The 20198-nt window shown below is 39.8% G+C and overlaps 1 protein-coding gene across 1 annotated transcript; it reads left to right on the forward strand.

The window, feature by feature from the left end:
* Positions 1-10525: 10525 nt before the first annotated feature.
* Positions 10526-19936, forward strand: TRNT1 (tRNA nucleotidyl transferase 1). Its single transcript, XM_026722495.2, has 8 exons — positions 10526-10690; positions 11016-11175; positions 13419-13612; positions 14710-14848; positions 16912-17038; positions 17543-17736; positions 18493-18746; positions 19118-19936. The coding sequence occupies exons 2-8, from the start codon at positions 11016-11018 to the stop codon at positions 19364-19366; spliced, it is 1317 nt and encodes a 438-aa protein (XP_026578280.2). The 5' UTR covers positions 10526-10690; the 3' UTR covers positions 19367-19936.
* Positions 19937-20198: the final 262 nt, after the last annotated feature.

The raw sequence follows: 20198 nt of genomic DNA on the forward strand, positions 1-20198 counted from the left end.
GCCGCTCTAGGTGTGGGAGGAAATTAAGTCACCCCCGAAGAGATGGCCTAGCCGTTTTTTTATTGGTCAAAAAAAAATAAGGCCCGGCCTTATATTGTGAGAAACATGGTATTAAAAATATTTGCTTTTTACCAATGATCACAGCAATAGAGTTTGTAGATGTCAAGAGAGTTTTTCAGTATTGAGTTGCAAAAATTTCCTGCTGAAGCAAAGTCTTTGGCTATTGTCAAAACTCATAAAATTCCAGAATTTGTGCCCCTTTTATCTACAAGACATTATACAAAAAAAGACACATTTGTCCAGTCATGTTGAGGTAATATATGTAACCTTCATGTTTAATTATATTCTATGGGCCTGCAGCCAGTTTAACATAAAATGATAAAACTTACTTTGTCTTTTATTGCAATTTCAGGATCATTTTATGATGCTATATTTGTGTGCATGCACATGCACACACAGAGAGTACCGTTTACAGTTCCTTAAGTTGCTAACTCAAATGGTTTTCATTCTAACATGGATTACCAATCTACAAAACAATACATAAAACATACTGAAATACTGTATATTCACATCATTAACTTTATGACATATACATTACAAAAGTCAACATTATTTAAGACAAAGTGAGCAGTGCACTGTGCTATTTCTAAGGGATAACAGAATCCTAGAACATTTATGCGTTTAGGGATTCTGGCTACAAAAACACAGAATAGTAAATATATTTTCACTCAGTCTTGGTATCAGTATGAACCAGGTCTTTTGTATCCTATTGTACGGACAGTCTAATTTACTATCTTCTTTTCCACAACAAGAAATCAAGGAAAACCAGTTGACTCTGGAAGCGATTCACCCTGTAGAGGAAATAGCTGATATTTTTTCCCAGTTCCAGTTTGTCTGACTGTGTACTAAATGACCCCGAAGCCAAAAGTATTTGCACAGAGTATTAATTGCTTTTAATGGAGCAATGCCATAACTTAATCAGTGACACATTGGCTGCATTCCAGTAATTAGAAAAGAATAACAATGCCAAAGGAGTTGGCTGGATAAGATCAAAGATCTCCATGGAATTTAGCATTCCATTTTCCATAATCACCATCAAGAAACCTACATATTTCATAAAAGCACTGGTCTATTTTATAGTCACTTCCAAGTGAATGCCCCACAAAGGCATCATGCTAACTAAATAAGAACTCTGAAGTTGTTTATTCCTCTTTTAAAACCATCTAACTTGCTAAGTTACACTACATTTGTGGAAGCAAAGTAAATTACACATTTGCATTGGCTTTACTTGAAATGTTTACAAAGACAACTTGGAAATTGATCCAGAATATGGTAGCCCATATACATACTGTCTCTCCCAACTTTGGGAACACGAAGGATGGGATTCTATAGAGCCCACACTTTTTGTCACATACAATTTAAAGTGCTGGTGTTAAGCCTGTTAAAGTTCATTGCAAATTCTCCTGAATCAGCCTAATCCATAAAATTATATTGATACAATCTGTTTATAGTCCCACATTTCCAAAATGTGCCCAGGTTGAACCTAGAAGGTACTGTTTTTCTGTTCTGCCACAGATTTGAACTGCAAAGCACTCCCTCCCCGCTATGCAGATCAAGTTTTCAGCTGATCTTTGGGGAAATTATGACAATGGAGTTATTCCAGACAATATTCTCTTACACCCTGAAACATTTTTTTTCTTTTCATTTGTTATCATTGCATCATCTTAAGAGGTTTTATTATGAAATTGTCATAGTTTTATCATGGATGTCTATATTATTTACATTGTAAGCTATTAAAAAGTCATCATTATGGCATGATATATGTTTAATAAATATTTAGTTTTTATTTTATATATTTGAATTTATCAGTTAACAAATGGACTCCGGGTACCACATGAAATGAGAAAAAATATAAAAACATCAAAACAGATATGACAGCTCAGACTATAATAGCTTTATAAACAGGAAAAATCAAATAAAACAAAATAGACTCTAGACAAATAATGCAACATCAAGATGTTAATAATTGATAATAAAAATAACTGCATATTTTACATCATTAGTTGTGTTACCGATTTTTTCATTGCTTGACTCATAAGCATGTATTGGTGACATTTTGATCGCTTTACTGATAAAGTGTGTTGTTGTTGTACTGTTTTTACTCACAGCTGTCATACAGACCGGTAATCCAAAACAACACCATATACCACTATTCCTTGAACACTTGACATCTCAAAAGATGTGCAGGCTTGAACTCCCAAAATTCTCCAGATAGTCCGGCTGGGGAATTCTAGGACTTGAAGTATGGGTATCTTCAAGCTGCCAAGATTGAGAAATGCTACACTATAGAATTAAGACTTTCTTGATCATGTGTGGCTACCTAGCACCAAAAAAAAAAATGCTGTTGTAACTGGTATCTATATTGAGATCATACATCCTTCCAAAAAGAGGCCAATAACAAGGAATCTGGCACTGAACAACCTAATTTATCATGTTCAAATGAAGATTAATTTCATTATAGAATTACAAGTAAGAATATATTAAAACAATTTTTCTTCAGTTGTTTAAAGCTATTTGACCTAGTTCTCAAGATCATTTATTTTGGGTTCAGTTGTTTTCAATCCTAACCCCTGAAATATATATTTGGCTCCAGTGAACACACTGGCATGCATTTATGTATGGTTCACATACTCAAATCATAGTCTTAACAACTTCCCTCCACAAGTTCTAAACACTCCAACACTGGAAGTTTTTAAGAAGAGATTGAACAACCATTTGACTGAAATGATATCCTGCCAAAGCAGGGGGTTAAACTAGAAAACCTCCAAGGTCTCTTCCAACTGTTATTGTTCTGTTCTATTCTGTCTAAAGGAGCCAGAAGCTATTTTAGTGCAGAATCAAAGATATAATCATTTGTTATAGACTGAAGTAACAAAATTAGCTTTCATTTATCCTAGTGAAACCACAAAGGGGAATTAAAAAACAAACAAACAGTAGAACCATAATATCTCAGTGATCACCTACTAAATTTTACCCTTGGGTGGAACACAAAGTACACCCCATGTCAGGATTTGGTTGCAAACACTGGCACAATTGAAATCTGGGATCCTATAACACGCTAGTTGCTGTGTAGGAAATTAGCACCCACCCCTCTCGTAGAAAATTGAAATGTTCTTGGAAATATTAAAAAGGCAGAATATTTCCTCTAAAAAGAGCAGAAACTCAGAAGCAGAAGCTCACTCTCATCTTTGTTAATGGGTGGGCCATTAAGGCATGGGCCAGAATACTTTCCATTACAAAGATCTCCAGGTAAACCTATAGCAATTGCTCAAAAACCCTTTCAGTGCATCATCATCCAGCAAGGCTCAACCAAGCCTGGAACTCAGGACAGCCTACAGAGTTGCCCCTGCATGGCCCCATGGGAGTCTGACAACCAATCAGAATACAAGCTCCAATTCAAATCCCAACAAAGGTTATAAAACCCAGGCACTCTCAGCACCTTCTTGATCTCTTTCCTTCACCTTGAAGCATGTGATCATCCTTCCTTTTCACTCTGGAGCTCCAGGCCATGTGGTCCTGTCCACCATTAAACTTTCCAACCAGTCTCCGTGTTTCCAGTGTCTTTTTCCCCACTTGGAACTGAACCCAGGAGGATTTTTCTTCCAACAGAGCTGCCTGCTAATTTGTGATTCATGCAAACCCATTAAGTCTCAAAAAGACCGCTTAAGCTGCATGTCTTCTTCCATAGTTTTCCCATGGGGGGGGAGGGGTGGCATGTCCAGACAGTATTCTCTTAAATTCTACAGGCTGCGAAAATCTAAGCAGCTAGTAGCAGAATTTTAGGGATAAACCAAATTTTGCTTTCCTAGCAAATTTCCCGCATTCACTTGCATGGAAGAGACCGCAGACCTTCAGTTCCACTGAGATGGTGGAATGGGATTCACACATCTCACTTAACCATGTGAAAAGGGAACTTCACGAAGACAGTAGTGTCACAAAAAAAAAAAAAAAAAAAAAACAGGAAAAGCCAAAGGGGAACATCAGGCCAGCCAGAAAACAAACTTACATAAGAAAAGGAATCAAATAAAAAATATTAAAGAATCCCTATAAACAAAAGCCTAAGTAATTAAGAAAACTAGACAAATAGAAAAAAGGAAACAAAAGATAATTTAAAAACCCTTACAAACACAGGACATACCAAATAAGCAAAACAAACAGACAAAAGACACAAAATATAAATTACAAAAGGGACAGAAAGGAGATTGCCACAGAACAAATATGAAAAACTATCTTAAAGCTAAAAGAGATTACAGAAAACCAATAACGCAATCTGGCCACCCCGCGGAGTTCGCCAGCAGAAATGATGATCCATATTGATCATGAATACCAAGTATACCCAGACACTCAATCAGAGACCGCCCTCTAGAAAAAAAAAAATGAAGGATTGTGGAAAGGGAACTTCACGAAGACAGTAGTGTCACAAAAAAAAAAAAAAAAAAAAAAACAGGAAAAGCCAAAGGGGAACATCAGGCCAGCCAGAAAACAAACTTACATAGGAAAAGGAATCAAATAAAAAGTATTAAAGAATCCCTATAGACAAAAGCCTAAGTAATTAAGAAAACTAGACAAATAGAAAAAAGGAAACAAAAGATAATTTAGAAAACCCTTACAAACACAGGACATACCAAATAAGCAAAACAAACAGACAAAAGACACAAAACATAAACTACAAAATGGACAAACAGTAGATTGCCACATAACAAATATGAAAAACTATCTTAAAACTAAAAGAGATTACAGAAAAGCAATAATACAATCTGGCCATCCCACGGATTTTGCCCTCCAGCGGAAATAAAGACAAACTCAAACAGAATTTGAAACATTATGCTATATCTGGGAGGTTGGTTCAAGAACGGAGGCAAGACTCAGATAGCAACAACAGCTCTTTATTTGTGACTTCAGATCTGAGCAACTAATCCCAGCCGCAGCAGCCCCTTATATAGGGCTGGCTGCGGCTAGGCAGCCAATGAAGGCGATTTGAGTTTGCCGCTCTTGGCAGGGCCAATCGCGGCAGCCCATTTACTGGCCAATCGCATCAGTTTATGGCGACCAATCAAGATCGGCTATCAGCAGGTCAATCAGGTTTGCAGGCTTCGAGCCTGCTAGTCCGGAACACCCCTCCCCTCTCGGTTCCGTTTAAGGGGTGGAGTAATATAGTCTCGCAGGTAGGCAGGTCTTCACACCTGTCTACCTGACTTATGCAATTCCAATTGTCCCTGTTCGAATCCGGGTTCAGATGGACTGCTTGCTCGATCAAACAGGAACGGTGAACCGGTACCATGGTCAGGGCTCTCCTCTGGTGCCCCCGGGGTGATAGAGTCCTCAGCTTCGTTGCTACTGCCATGGCTCCCTGGGCTTGCTGAACCTGCCTGGCTGCTGTTTCTTGGCGAAGCGTTCGTCTGTCCAGGCTCAGCTGCAGCTGGTGAGTGTTGCAAACAATGGTGCGGTGATCTCGGTGTTAGTTCAGAATAAACAGGTGTTGGTTCTAATTCTGAGTTCACTGCTTCCCCTCCCCCCCTAGTGTCAAAGTTAGGGTCAGGGTTGGAAGATGTGGTTAGTCTGGAGCGCAGTTGGTCAATATGGCGTTTCCATGGTCTGCCATCAGTGGTGAGTAGACGGTAGGAGCGGGGGCCTGTAACTTGAGTTACCTGGGCAGGAATCCAAAGGAGATCCCCAGAAATTTTTTTTGCGAAAACAAGGTCTCCTACCTTGAAAACACAGTGCTTGCTGCTGGAACCCAGGGGCTTTTCTGGGGTGTAGGCAGGGTGCAAACGATCTATAGGCGATCTGAGTTTCCTGGCCATCAGGAGTTCAGCTGGGCACTTATTGGTCGTGCTGTTTGGTGTGATGTGTTGCAGGAGCAGCATTCTAGTGACTTTATCGTGGATATTACCTTGTTCCATTTTCTGCAGGGTTTTCTTTGTAAACTGAACCATTCGTTCAGCCCTACCATTCGCCGCAGGATGAGCCGGTGATGTGAGTGCGTGTCAGATGCCCCGTTCCGCTAAATACTGTTCAAAGGCTAAGGCAGTAAATTGGGGCCCATTGTCAGAGACCAGGACATCTGGTAACCCGTGTGTGGCGAAGAGTCTGTTCAGTTTTTTGATGACTGCCTCAGTAGTGGTTGCTTTTATTTTATTGACCTCAAGCCAGTTAGAATATGCATCTACGGTTATTAAGAAAATGTGGCCTCTCGTAGGTCCCGCAAAGTCAATATGAATGCGAGACCAGGGACCCCTGGGTGTTTCCCATTCTGCTGGTGGAGCTTTTGGTGGGGCTGAGTGGTTTTCCTGGCATCTGTTACAAGAGGTGACCCAGGTTTCGATTTGTTTGTCCATACCTGGCCACCAGGCGTAACTTCTTGCCAGCGCTTTCATACGCACGATGCCCGGGTGTCCATCGTGTAGCATTTGCAAAACCCTTTTTTGTAACTTAGTTGGTACAACAACTCGGTCTCCCCACAAGACTCTTTGTGAAAAAAGTTCTGTTTGTCTGTTTTTAAATGGCTTAAATATTTCCTTAGGGTCGTAATCTGGCCATCCCCTCTCCACCCAGCCACAAACTCGTGCCAAACAAGAGTCTCTTTTGGTTTTAAAGGCGATGTCTTGGGCCGTTAGTGGAGGTGAGGACATTGTTTCTATTTGCAGTACCGGGAGTGTGGGAGCTGGGTCTTCCTGTGGCTCGGGTAGTGGCGAGCGGCTCAAGGCATCTGCGTGAGGAATAGATTTCCCCGGGCAATACTTTAATTGATAGTCGTAGGCAGCGAAAAATTCCGACCATCGCGTGGAGTAGGTTTGTCGCCCGCCAGAATCCCAAATAGTGGCTTATGATCCGTTATAATAGAAAATGGTCTCCCATAAACATATTCATGAAATCTTTTAATTGCAGAGACAATAGCAAGGGCTTCCTTATCTAAATGGCTATAGTTTCTTTCTGTTTTTGATAGAGTTCTTGAAAAAAATGCAATTGGTGCCTCTGAGCCGTTTGGTAGGACGTGGCTCAGGATGGCCCCCACCCCAAATGGTGAGGCATCACAAGTGACAGTCAAAGTCAGTGTCTCGTTATATTGAATTAGTACTGCATCAGAGGTAAGGAGGTCTTTTACTTGCTGGAAGGCGTGTTCCTCCCGATTTCCCCAAATCCAGGAGGCCCTTTTATCGAGTAGTCTATGAAGGGGCTCAGCAACAGTCGCCTTCTGGGGTAGGAAGTTGTTATAAAAGTTTAATAAGTCCCAGGAAGGCTTGGAGGTCAGTTTTGTTTTTGGGTCTTGGGGCATTTTTGATAGTTGCCAATTTCTTTTCTGTGGGGTGGATTCCTTGCTTGTCAAGGAGGTAGCCAAGAAACTCCACCCTTTCTGTGCAAAGCTGGCACTTTTCCTTCTTAACCTTGAGGCCAGCATCTTTGAACCTCTGTAGGACTGTTCTGAGGCGTTTCTCTAATTGGTTTTTTGTGGGTGCTGCTATTAATGCGTCATCAAAATAGGGCACGACCCCTTTTATACCTTGTAATAGTCTCTCCATCAGGCTTTGAAAGATGCCTGGGGCTACGCTTACACCAAACTGGAGCCTGTTGCATTTGAATGCACCACGATGTGTGACTATAGTTTGGGCTTCTGCAGTCTCAGGATCAACTGGTAGCTGTTGATACGCTTGGGCCAGATCTAATTTTGTGAATATTTTGCCACCCCCAAGTGAATGCAGGTGATGTTGAACAACTGGTACTGGGTAGGCGCTCTGCTGTAGCGCGTGATTGAGGGTGGCCTTGTAGTCACCGCAGATTCTTATGGACCCGTCAGGCTTTATGGGGGTGACAATTGGTGTTTCCCATCGGGCGTGGTCAATAGGTTCTAACACGCCTTGTGCAATTAATTTGTCCAGTTGCTCGTCAATTTTGGATTTGAGAGCAAAGGGAACCCGGCGTGGCTTTAGGCGAATGGGTGCAATGTCGGGGCGAAGATTAAATGAAATAGGGGACCCCTTATACTTGCCTAGGCTTTCGTTGAACACTTCTCGGAAGTCGTGGACGAGGGCTGCCTCCCAGTCATCGTCTTCAGTATGATGGATGCCAGCCATTCCGATTCCTAATGGCGCGAACCACTGAAGGCCCAATAGACTTGGCCGGTCTCTGTCTACGATGGTGAGTGGTAGAATTGCATCATGTCCCTTGAAAGAGACCTGGACATGGCGGGTACCTGCGACTGGAAACCTGTTGCCTTTATAGTCTTTCAGTATGAGTCTCTGGCTGCTGAGGTCTTGGCGTCGGATGTTGGGAATTAGCTGTTTGAGTGTTCTCCAGGATACCATGGATAGTGATGACCCAGAGTCGACTTCCATGATGCACGGTTTGTTTTCAATGGTGACCTTTACTCAGATTTTTTTAGCGTCAAGTGATGAAGCGTGGCCGATGGTGATGGTTTGATGAGCCTCCTCTCGTCTGAGTGTGTCGTTAAACCTTCGGGATCTGCTGTACTGGTTCCACTGGTTGCTAGGGCGGTCCCTCTGTATGGTGGAGTTGCCATCATACCTCTTTGCGCTGCTCCCTCTCCATCTGGGGCTGGAATTTCTCGTTTCTGCATACCTTCGCGATGTGCTCTCGTTTCTCGCAAAAACGACACATGGCGTCTAAGAATCTGCATTCGGATCGGGGATGGTTTCCCCCGCATCCGGCGCATTGGTAGTTGGGTTTACGACCCCGCTGGAACCGTTGCTCACATTCAGACCGGAGCCTGTGGACTTCTTCTTCCTCGCTGTCTGAGGATGACTCGACATCTTCATGATGGGTGGTCGATCTGTACTTGTCTGAAGGTTTCCCAGCATCGTTGGTGGGTTGGCGGTTGGTTCCGCTGGTTCGACGCATTCGTGCTGCTGATTTACGAGTGGCTTCAGCTGAGGTGGTGTCTGCTATGGCATCTGCAAGCGAGATGTCTCCCTTGGCCATGATCTTGCTCTGGACGGTTGGGTCTCTGAGGCCAAGGACTCGTGTCTGCGAATAAGACTTGGCACGGCTGGGGCGTAATAGTTGCGCAGGATGGGAGCAAGGGTGTCCCAATCCATGGTTTTAACCTCAGCTGGCTTCGCTAAGGCTTTAGCCATCTTAAAAATGGCTGGCCCACAATGGGTTAGAAAAACGGCTCGTTTCTTGATAGGCGTGGCATCTTTGAGGTTGTTGGACTCCAGGAACATTTGAAATCTGTCCATATAAGAGTCCCAGTCTTCGCTAGCTGGATCGAATGGTGCTGGTGGTATAGCACTGCTGGCCATGTCGCCATCGTTGCGCTCTGTCAGCCACATGCTCCTTCAGCTAGCTCAAATCAATAGACTTCGTTGCCTCCGCATCCCATCCTCGTCGCCAGTGTTAGATCTGGGAGGATGGTTCAAGAACGGAGGCAAGACTCAGATAGCAACAACAGCTCTTTATTTGTGACTTCAGATCTGAGCAACTAATCCCAGCCGCAGCAGCCCCTTATATAGGGCTGGCTGCAGCTAGGCAGCCAATGAAAGCGATTTGAGTTTGCCGCTCTTGGCAGGGCCAATTGCAGCAGCCCGTTTACTGGCCAATCGCATCAGTCTATGGCGACCAATCACGATCAGCTATCAGCGGGCCAATCAGGTTTGCAGGCTTTGAGCCTGCTAGTCCGGAACACATTAGGCACAAATACAAACACTCACACAAAATCAACTTACAAAGGGAGAAAGGGGTATAAAAAACAGGGACTTACCATAAGAAGCTAGCTAGCCCAGAAACGGAGACTTCTCGCTGTTCTCCGCCTTCCTGAAAAATAAAAAGATCCAGCTTTCAGGCAGTTGTCCGTATCTTTGTGCCGGAGCTCTCCCAGCAGGACAATCGAATCCTCGAAAGGCATTTTGACACCTTTCAACAACCATTAAAACCTGTTATATGGATCCAGCCTTTCCAGTGTTCACTGTGATTTTTAGCTTACCATACTGTGAAAACCTAGCCAGTTGTGTTTAACAAAGTAGGGATAAAGCACACCATTCATTGCATTTTGTGGACCAAGACTTAAACTTAGAATAACTTTATTATCATTTTAAATGTGCACCAATCGGCCTACATTAAAATGAAATTTCGTTGCATACAGTTTTCAAAGGGTCACCACCCCTTCAATATACATAAACATGGAGAGAGAGAGAGAGAATACCCACATATATCCCACATATATTAAAGATAAAAATACCCTTAAAGATAACGACCTTTTAAAAGGCCATTTCTTTCGGACATAAGCAAAATATCAATTTCGGGAGGCCTTTTAATGCCGCAGAAAGGCCCTTGAACACAAAAGGCCTAGAAACCCCCCCCACACACATCAATAGCTGAAACTACTCCACAAGGCGGCGAACGATCCGGCAGCCCGTTTTTAAAAAGCGCGCACAGCTGCTGAGTAAAGCGGCGCAGCCACTGGCGGGTTTCTAGACAAATAAAAGCGCCGCCCTCGAATAGGAAGGACGCGGAGGAGGAGTTACTCCGTTGTAGCGCCGGTCTCCTATTCGTGCTTCTGGGACTCCCACCCTTCCTTTCCCTTCATTTTTTTTTTCCTGCAGCAACTGGGCTGCGGGGCTGCTGGGTCCGCACGCTTAAGCCGCACGCTTAAGCGACCCCCCCAAGTTCGTGGGTGAGTCAGGCTGCCCTTTCTCTTGCCAGCGCAGGTTGACCAGCAAAGGCCCTAGGAACGGGGAAAAGGGGGAATGGACTGAAAAGCCCGGCCGGTGCGGGGATTCCTTGCAGGCCGCGGAAACCGAGCGTGGCGTGAGGTTTATTTTTTTTTCCGGCGGCTCACTCCACCTTTCCTAGCTGTGCAAAGGGCTTTGTCCCCAACCGCCACCCACGTAATATAGCTATATCTACCGGGCCTCTGAGCTGTCTGCACCATGTTTGCCTTGCGTGTTCATTAACTCGTGGTTTCGTTTCGCTGTTTTTCTTTTTTTCTTTTTTAAAAGATGTGGAGTCGTTTCGTTCTTCTGGGCTGTAAAGCAGTTGAAATCCTTGCTCCCCGGAACAGAGTAGGGCTTGCGAGCTTTTGTCGGAATTTCAGAACCATGAAGATAGAGTCTTCCGAATTTCAGTCCCTTTTCACACCAGGACTGAAGGGCATAGCAGGTACAGGTGCCTTGTTTTCTTGGGAGGTGGCTTGGGAGCTGGGATGGACAACCTGCCGGACTCCAGCTGTTTGCTTGAACATCTAAACACCAGGGGTCTTCAAACTTGGGAAGTTTAAGACTTGTGGACTCCAGAATTCCTCCTCAGGTCATGTTAGCCCAGGAATTCTGGGAGTTGAAGTCCACAAGTCTTAAACTTCCCAAGTTTGAAGACACTTGATCTACACTCTTGAGTATCCCTTACCATTGTTGGGTATGTCTAATTTAATGAAAAGAAGGACTTAGGGGTGACATAGTCTTCCAGTATCTCAGGGCTTGCCACAAAGAAGAGCTATTCTCAAAGCCACTGGAGGCAGGACAAAAAGCAATGGGTGGAAACTAATCAAGGAGAGAAACAACTAAGGAGAAATTCCCTGATAGAACAATTAATGGAAAAACTTGCCTCCAGAAGTTGTAATTGCTCCAACACTGGAGGTTTTTAAGAAGAGATTGGGCAACAGTTTGTCTGAAATGGAATAGGGTTTCCTGCCTAAGCAGAGGATCGGACTAGAAGATTTTCAAGTCCCTTCCAACTCTGTAATTATCAGATTGGTTTATTTCTTCAAGGTGATGGGGGAAGGCAGGTTTCTCAGCCCTGTTAAGTACTAAAATTCCTGATAAATTGTGAAAACAACAATGAACAAGAACTCTTGATTTATTACTATGAATAGTAATTATTTTATTCTGGTAGTAACTTCAGTAATAAAATACCACATGCTGGTGCATACCAAGATAGCAACATAAACTAGTAGGTTACTCTCTTTTGCATTGGGATTATAACTAATATAACAGCCAGATTTCTTTTAACAACTGTTCAAAAGGCTCTACAGTAGTGTTTCTCAACCTGGGCAACTTTTAAGGCACATGGATGCTGGCTGGAGAATTCTGGGAGTTGAAGTCCACATGTCTTAAAGTTGCAGAGGTTGAGAAACACTGATCTATAATAGTATCTGAATGTCTTTCTCACTCAAATACAGTTTACCAAAAAGTACTCATCAATGGGCCACCAAGATACAAATGTTTCTCAAACTATCAAAACAGATTTGAGACTTTTAAGTATCAAACATAAGTTTCACTGCAAGACTGCAAACTAGTCCTGCTCACTTTTCAGGTGCATTATTTAGAAGGACAAATTTGATTCTTTTCATTCATCATATCTGAGAGTTGGGTGTATCAAACATTTGGTCACTGTTTCACTGTTTCCAATGTAGTGTCATGTTCCAAGGATATGTGCTACTTGTAGACGTTATATTGAACTACCTTTATTTCATTTATGTTAAACTCAGATTTTCCAGACTTTTGCTGAGGTAAATTTGGAGAAGTGTTTTAAAATGCTTAATCCAGACATATAACTTACATGAAACGTTTCATTTTACAATATGGTCTAGATTCTTTGGCTGCTTCTGTGATTTGTTAGAATGCCTGCCTGAGTGATAGCAATAGCACTTAGACTTATATACCACTTTACAGTGCTTTATAGCCCTCTCTAAGAAGTTTATAGAGTCAGCATATTGCCCCCAACAATCTAGGTCCTCATTTTACCAACCTCAGAAGGGTAGAAGGCTGAGTCAACCTAATATCGGACATACAAAACACGTTTGTATCAATAGCTATAAGAAATACGGGAAGGTCTATATTTAAGCCCTTTTAATGATACAAGTGAAAATAGAGGCCCCTTCTGCAGTATTTGATTGGTCTTAATCTTGATCAAGACTAATCTGCATGTGGTCGAATGCACATGACTTTTTGAAAAGAAAAAAATCTTAAATGCTATTCAGTAGTTTCTTTTTTTTTTCTAAGTTGCAACACAGAAATAAGGGGTTTTTAAAAAGCTAAGCTATTATTTAAATTTTCTCCATCTATGAGCAATGTCTTTTTCAGGATGGAGTACATCTTTGCATGAATGCATTCACACACAAGGCCAAAAGACAACCAAATAGTATATAAATAACACATTTTGTAACTGAGCCAATGCAGCCCCATTCTATTAAATTTACAAAATTAAATTGTAACTTGTGAATTAAAAGTTAGGCTAGAGCATTATTTGTCCTGGACAAACCTAGCATAAATCAAAAGTCATGCTATAATTTCTTTTACTTGGCTTCCTTCATGTACCATTCTTACTAGTAGAGTTAATGGGATTGTCCATTTTGTCGTCTTCAGAATTTGTTTCTCTTTACAATTTTTTCCCATTTCTACTTACAGAAATGTTTGAGAAAGAAAATTATGAACTAAGAATAGCAGGAGGTGCTGTAAGGGATTTACTCAGTGGAATAAAACCACAAGATGTCGATTTTGCCACTACTGCAACTCCTAGTCAGATGAAAGAAATGTTCCAGGCCATGGGTGTCCGTATGATCAACAACCGAGGAGAAAAACATGGAACTATCACTGCTCGGGTAAAAGGATTTTGAAAACTTTTAAAATGCAAAATAGATAGCAAAAGTATTTTAGTAGAAGAGGAACTTCTATAGATTTATATTCCTAAGGTTATTAAAAAATAAAGTCCAAATTGTTCTCATGTTGAGCTTGAAAGCTAGTAAATATAGTTTAGATTTGCTTTTTGTTATTAGTAAATAGAAAAATATAGACATTGTTGCAATGAGGCAACTTTATTTCCCCCTTCCCGTAAGCGGATCTCATTGCTGATTGACTATATCAGCAAATGTTGGAGAATATTAGAAGAGAAAGAGAAATGGGCTGTATGCACACCATGACAATATCATCAGACTCTGATGATACTTGCTTGTAATGGAAGATAGGTGTACTATACTTTTTCACCACAATGTCTGGGAATTGCAGAAAATGCCATTTTGGAGAAGGAAGGCCTAGAACCCTGTGCCCAAACTACCAGAACTTAAGGCACGTGGGGCAAGATGAAATGTCTCTGAGTCTAGTTGTGGCTAAGTCATTGTCTCCAGTCCTACAAACTAGAAGCTGATTTAATCCAAAACAGAGAATAATCAAAGCATTAGCATTACATGTTTTTTGGAATACTATGGCATTTGTAAATATTTTTAAAAAGTTATAAATTTGATAGAAAATATTTGTCACTAATGTACAAAGAAGAATAAGACATGTACTTGAGTGCAAAAAAAGATGACAATTAGCTTGAATGCTATGTGGGAAAAAATTCCAGATAAGACATTGGTGCAAGTGGAAACAGACTTGATTGCATGAAGGGAAATACTCTAAAAAAGAGAGTTGTCTGCTTTTTTTTATTAAGAAATTTTATATGGCCGCCAACTGACTGAAGGTAAGTCCAGGCAGCTTACAGAAATAAAACTCCCAATACAAAACCCAATAAACCCCCACCCTCAATTTTAAGCTGTAAAAGGAAAAAGGAAATAAAAAACAGGCAAAGGAATGTTTTCATGCAGGAAACAAAATGGATGGATGGATATTTTTTTCAAAATTGTATTCTATTCATCTAATACGAGGTTTTAAAAGGGATTTAAAAGGGTAGCCAAATGAGGTTTTTTTCTTTTTGCTGCAGCTCCATGAGGAGAACTTTGAAATTACCACACTGAGAATTGATTTGCATACTGATGGGAGACATGCAGAAGTAGAATTCACAACTGACTGGGAAAAAGATGCAGCAAGAAGAGATCTCACCATTAATTCTATGTTCCTAGGTAAGCTATTTTTCCATCTTAAAAGATGGCATGACGGTCCTATAAGTGGAGACTGTTCTCTCACCTAAATGTTCTCCTTCAACTTTATCTTTTGTGGTTCTAGGTTTAGGCTAAAGTAGGAGTTGGAAGCTAACTGGAAAATCATCTTACATGGAGTGTATATGTCTTAAGTTCTTCGAACGTGGTCCAGAAGTTAATATAAAATTAGTGCCTAATATTTTTTAACTTTGGCCTTCTAAAATGAATGTTTCACCCTACTATCTGCCAAGATTGGTGGTAATCTTTCTCTGGCCTTGGTAAAATGCTAAAGATGGAGTTTTCGAAAGTGCTTTTTAAAAAGTTCTAAGTAATTTCTATTAAAATAATTGCACTTATGCAATTCTAAAAGCATCTATATCTATTGGACCAGACAGAATATGTGCCTGCTTCTTAAAAAAGCTATCCACTGCCATAGCCGAACCTCTAAGCATAATCTTTGAAAAATCTTTCAGGACCAGCTCCTTGTCAAACCTATGGTCACTAGCCACGATCACCCCCATTTTCAAAAAGGGAGACCCTAGCCCAGTTGAAAATTACAGACCAATCTGCTTATGCTGTGTCACCCGTAAAGTCATGGATTCAATTATTTACCAATCCATTATCCTCCACATAGAGACAAACAACCTACTCTCTAATAAACAATTTGGTTTCAGAAAAAAACAATCCTGTAATCTGCAACTCTTACACTGCAAAAACATATGGACTACACAACTTGATCAGGGCAAAATGTAGACGCAATCTACATAGACTTCTGTAAAGCCTTTGATTCAGTGGTACACAACAAACTACTCCTAAAACTAAAATCTTATGATATCTCTGGACACCTGCATGACTGGATAGAAGCATTCCTGTCAAACAGACAACAAATGGTCAAAATTGGAAACGTCCTATCAAATTCTGTACCTATCAACAGTGGTGTCCCTCAAGGCAGTGTTCTAGAACCAACTTTCTGCATACTCTACATAAATGACCTCTGTGATCATATTAAGAGTAATTGTGTTCTCTTCGCTGATGATGTAAAGCTATTCAACACCACAATTCTGCTACCCTTCAAAAAGACCTTGACTATGTATCAGAATGATCAAACAAATGACAAGTTCAAATCTCAACAAATAAATGCTCTGTCTTACATATTGGCAAAGGATAGAAGGCTGAGTCAACCTAATATTAGACGATATCTGTCTTACATTTTTTTATCAGAAAATAAAATATAAGCTGAATAGTCAAGACCTTGTTGATGATCCAAACTCTGTCAAGGACCTTGGAGTACTCATCTCAAATGATCTAAGTGCTAGAGCCCACTGTAACTATATAGCCAAAAAGGCATTAAGAGTTGTTAACCTAATCCTACGTAGCTTTTTCTCTGGTAATATCACACTACTAATTAAAGCATACAAAACAATTACTAGACCAGTATTTGAATACAGCTCATCAGTCTGGAACCCAAATTACATATCTGTTATTAACACAGTAGCGAAAGTCCAGAAATATTTCACAAGAAGAGTTCTCCACTCCTCTACTCGTTGCAGAATACCTTATGCCACCAGACTTGAAATTCTAGACCTAGAAAACCTAGAACTATGCCACCTTCAGTCCGATCTAAGTATATTATATAAAATCATACATTCCAATGTCCTACTTGTCAATGAATACTTCAGCTTCAACCATAGCAATACAAGAGCACACAATAGATACAAACTCATGATTAACCGCACCAAACTTGATTGCAGGAAACATGACTTCAGCAACAGAGTGGTCAATGTCTGGAATACTCTACCTGACTCTGGTTTCTTCCCCAAAAACTTTAATCTTAGACTGTCTACTAGTGACCTCACCCCTTTCCTAAGAGATCTGTAGGGGGCATGCATAAGCACACCAACGTGCCTACAGTCCCTGTCCTATTGTTTCTTTTTTTCTCTCTTATATGTATCCATGTATTCATAACTATGTTTATACTTATATCTATTATCTTGTAAGCAATTGACAAATAAATAAATAAATAAAATGTTCCACTTGTTTGATAGGTTTGGATGGCACTCTTTATGATTACTTCAATGGTTACAATGACTTAAAGAACAAGAATATCAGATTCGTAGGAGAAGCCAACCAGAGAATTAAAGAAGATTTTTTACGCATTCTACGCTACTTCCGGTAAATAGCTTTATATTTCTACATGATAAGAGCAATGGCTAGTTTGCAGAGATCTGGAGGCTCTTTTGTTTATTCCTTAATTACATTTCACTTGTAGATCACTTATAGAGCTCTGACTTCCTGATTTGTGTATGGCACTCAGTATTAATGGTATTTGGACATCAGATCTCGGCCCTTTCCACTTTGATGGTCAGTTTGCCTGAATATATTTGAACTATCATATTTATAAAAACAATTGTATTCCAAGTCTTTACAGTGACGGTATTGAGTTAATATAGAGTGAATTTTGTTTGCGTATGAACACTTCGATATATACTGTTACATTGTTCTGCCATCCTATCCAGTTCCCAACTTCTTGAAAATCAAGTTGTGAGTAGTGGGGTTGGTAATAATGATGCCTATTTCATGCATATTAAGTTATTTTATTTTATTTCAATTCATTTAATTTTTATTAAATAAATTCCATTAAATGAAGATTATCAGACTGAAAAAAATTTTCCTTAGATTTTACGGGAGGATAGCTGAAAAGCCTGATGACCATGATGCCCAAACTTTGGAAGCCATTAAAGAAAACGCCAAAGGTTTGGCTGGAATATCTGGCGAAAGGATTTGGACTGAATTGAAAAAAATTATTGTTGGAAAATATGTAAATCAACTCATTCATCTGATGTATGAACTTACAGTAACTGATTATATAGGTAAAAAGCTTAATAGATGTTAATTTCTATACAAATGTGAATATTGGAGACAGAGAATATCCCAAAGGTGCTTTTTCCAAAAGACAACTGGACTTTCTTGGCATTTTTTTCTTTGAAAATGTTTTGCTTCTCATTCAAGAAGCTTCTTCAGTTCTAATTGACTGGTGTGGATTTTATTTGGGACAACCATTATTTGGATGATTGAGAATCTCCATAGAGAGATTGAGAATATTATTATCTGAGTGACATATCCTTGAGTAACTAGTTACATCTTTTTATTTTTCAATAACAGGCCATAGTAATTGTCCTTCAAAGATCTTTGGAGTTCCTCAGTAAACCTGGCTTGAGAATTTTAGAATCTGAAATCTCAAAACTGCAGGGCTCCCAGATTTGTCATATTAACTTCTGAAATGAGTTTAATGTCTGCATTACTTAGGACAGTGTGGACAGTCTGGGGAATTCTGGGAGTTGAAGTCACACAACTTTGTCAAGGTTGAAAAATTAGAACATTGGGATACTACTGTTGCTTGCTAGGCCTAAAAAGCTTTGAATCTGTAGCCCTGTTCTACATTGGTTCTATAGTGGCAGGGCACTAGCGTTTTGATGTTGCCATTACTTGTAATGATACTGTTAGCCATTCTGCTTGTCTAGCAATTCCACATACTGCTTTGTTTGTAATCTTAGTTGATTTCTTGTCAATTTCTAATAGTTAAGTTATCTTATTCTCAAAACCCTTCTTTATATGTATCCCCTCAGGATTACCTGTTAATGGGAACTTACAGGAATTTGACACAGTCTGTAAAAATGTTCAGAATCTCTTACCAAAACCAATGACCATTCTAACGTCATTGTTAAAGGTTCCATGTGATCTTTCAAAACTGGATTTAAGACTGAAACTATCAAAAGATGAAAAAAACCTTGGGCTATTTCTGTTGAAGCACAGGAGAGACTTGACCAAAGCTTCCGATACTTCAATGCCTCTTAAACCATACCAGGATTTCGTTTTAGATGTAAGTATAGTAAATCTTTTCCGGATAATTATTGATTTTTGTTTATCTTTTAATTTGATCTGTTGGGAGCCATCTTTCTCCTCATTCATTAATCTCAGATACATAAGCTAGGAGTTAGGAAGAAGGCTGTGAGAGTATGAATGCTGACTCCTTAAATACAGACTGGGTTCCTCTTTGTATGTAGCCACAAACAAACCATCTAATGCATAAGCACCGAAAAAAATAGTTATTGTTTTTAAAAATAGTGCCAAGTAAAGTTTGAACTTAAGAAGATTGAGGATTGATCTGGTTTGAAGTATTTTGTGTATAAAAATAGTAACTTAGCCATGAATGCTTTGTGCTCAGGTTTCTCATTTTCTGTATTTGTGAAGGCAAGGGAGGCTTCTGTAACATCCAGAATCCATGAACTTCTGAAGTACCAAGGAGAAGAACAGCTTCTGAAAGAAATGCAAGAGTGGTCTATGCCTTTTTTTCCTGTAACTGGTCATGACTTAAGACAAATGGGAATCTCATCAGGCAAAGACATTGGGCCCCTCCTGCAACAATTACGAGAACAGTGGAAAAAAAGTGATTATCAAATGAATAAAGAAGAGCTATTAAGCTACGTAAAGAAGGCATGAAAGCAAATGGTGTGGTGATGAAACTGAACAATTTTGTATGAAGTTCCACATATTTCATTGGGTACATTTTCATTTCTGAATGTTAAGATTATTTGTATTTCAGTTCTAAAACATAAACAGGGTTGTTTTTGGTGTCCATCTGGTAATACATGAATAACTTTCATATGTTTTTACTCAACTATTAAATAACCTCAAATTGTACACTTCAAGTTGCAGTGGCTCACAGACAAACTTGTATGTAGATTGACTGACTACCTTGGTTGTTCAAAAAGATTATTTGGATTGAGTTGACTTTAAAAAGCAAGGGAAATTGATTTAAGAAAATTAACATTGCAATTGTATTCATGTTTATCTAAAATCCATTCAGTGGGGCTTACAATTAGCAACCATGTATTATCTTGAAACTCAGTCAGATTTTAGCCACATCGGATACTATCAAGCAGGATCATTTTACTGAAACTCAAATTACATTATGAACAACAATCTCAAGTTTTAAATTCTGAAAAAGTTTACTTGTTATCCCAAACAGGCTTTTAAGTAAAAGGATAATATTTCTAATATTTAAATTGAGTTGGACACTTTTCATTCATTTTATTTTCCATGGCTCTGAAAAGATTCCAAGTACTAATAAAAAATGATTTTGTTAATACAAATTATGCAATGGCCCAACTTGGCTCATTTTTAGCTTACAGCATGTTACAAAAGCCTATAATAGGTTTATAAACTGATCCTATATGTCTTACCTAATGTTGCAAAATGAGTTACATATAAGTGGGATTAGTTCTTGGCAATGTATTTAGGATTGCAGTGAAATTTTTCTTACTGGGTTGAC

This window comes from Pseudonaja textilis, chromosome 2 (genome assembly GCF_049901715.1).
Source record: "Pseudonaja textilis isolate UNSWEBS1 chromosome 2, rPseTex1.2, whole genome shotgun sequence".
Classification (NCBI taxonomy): domain Eukaryota; kingdom Metazoa; phylum Chordata; class Lepidosauria; order Squamata; family Elapidae; genus Pseudonaja; species Pseudonaja textilis.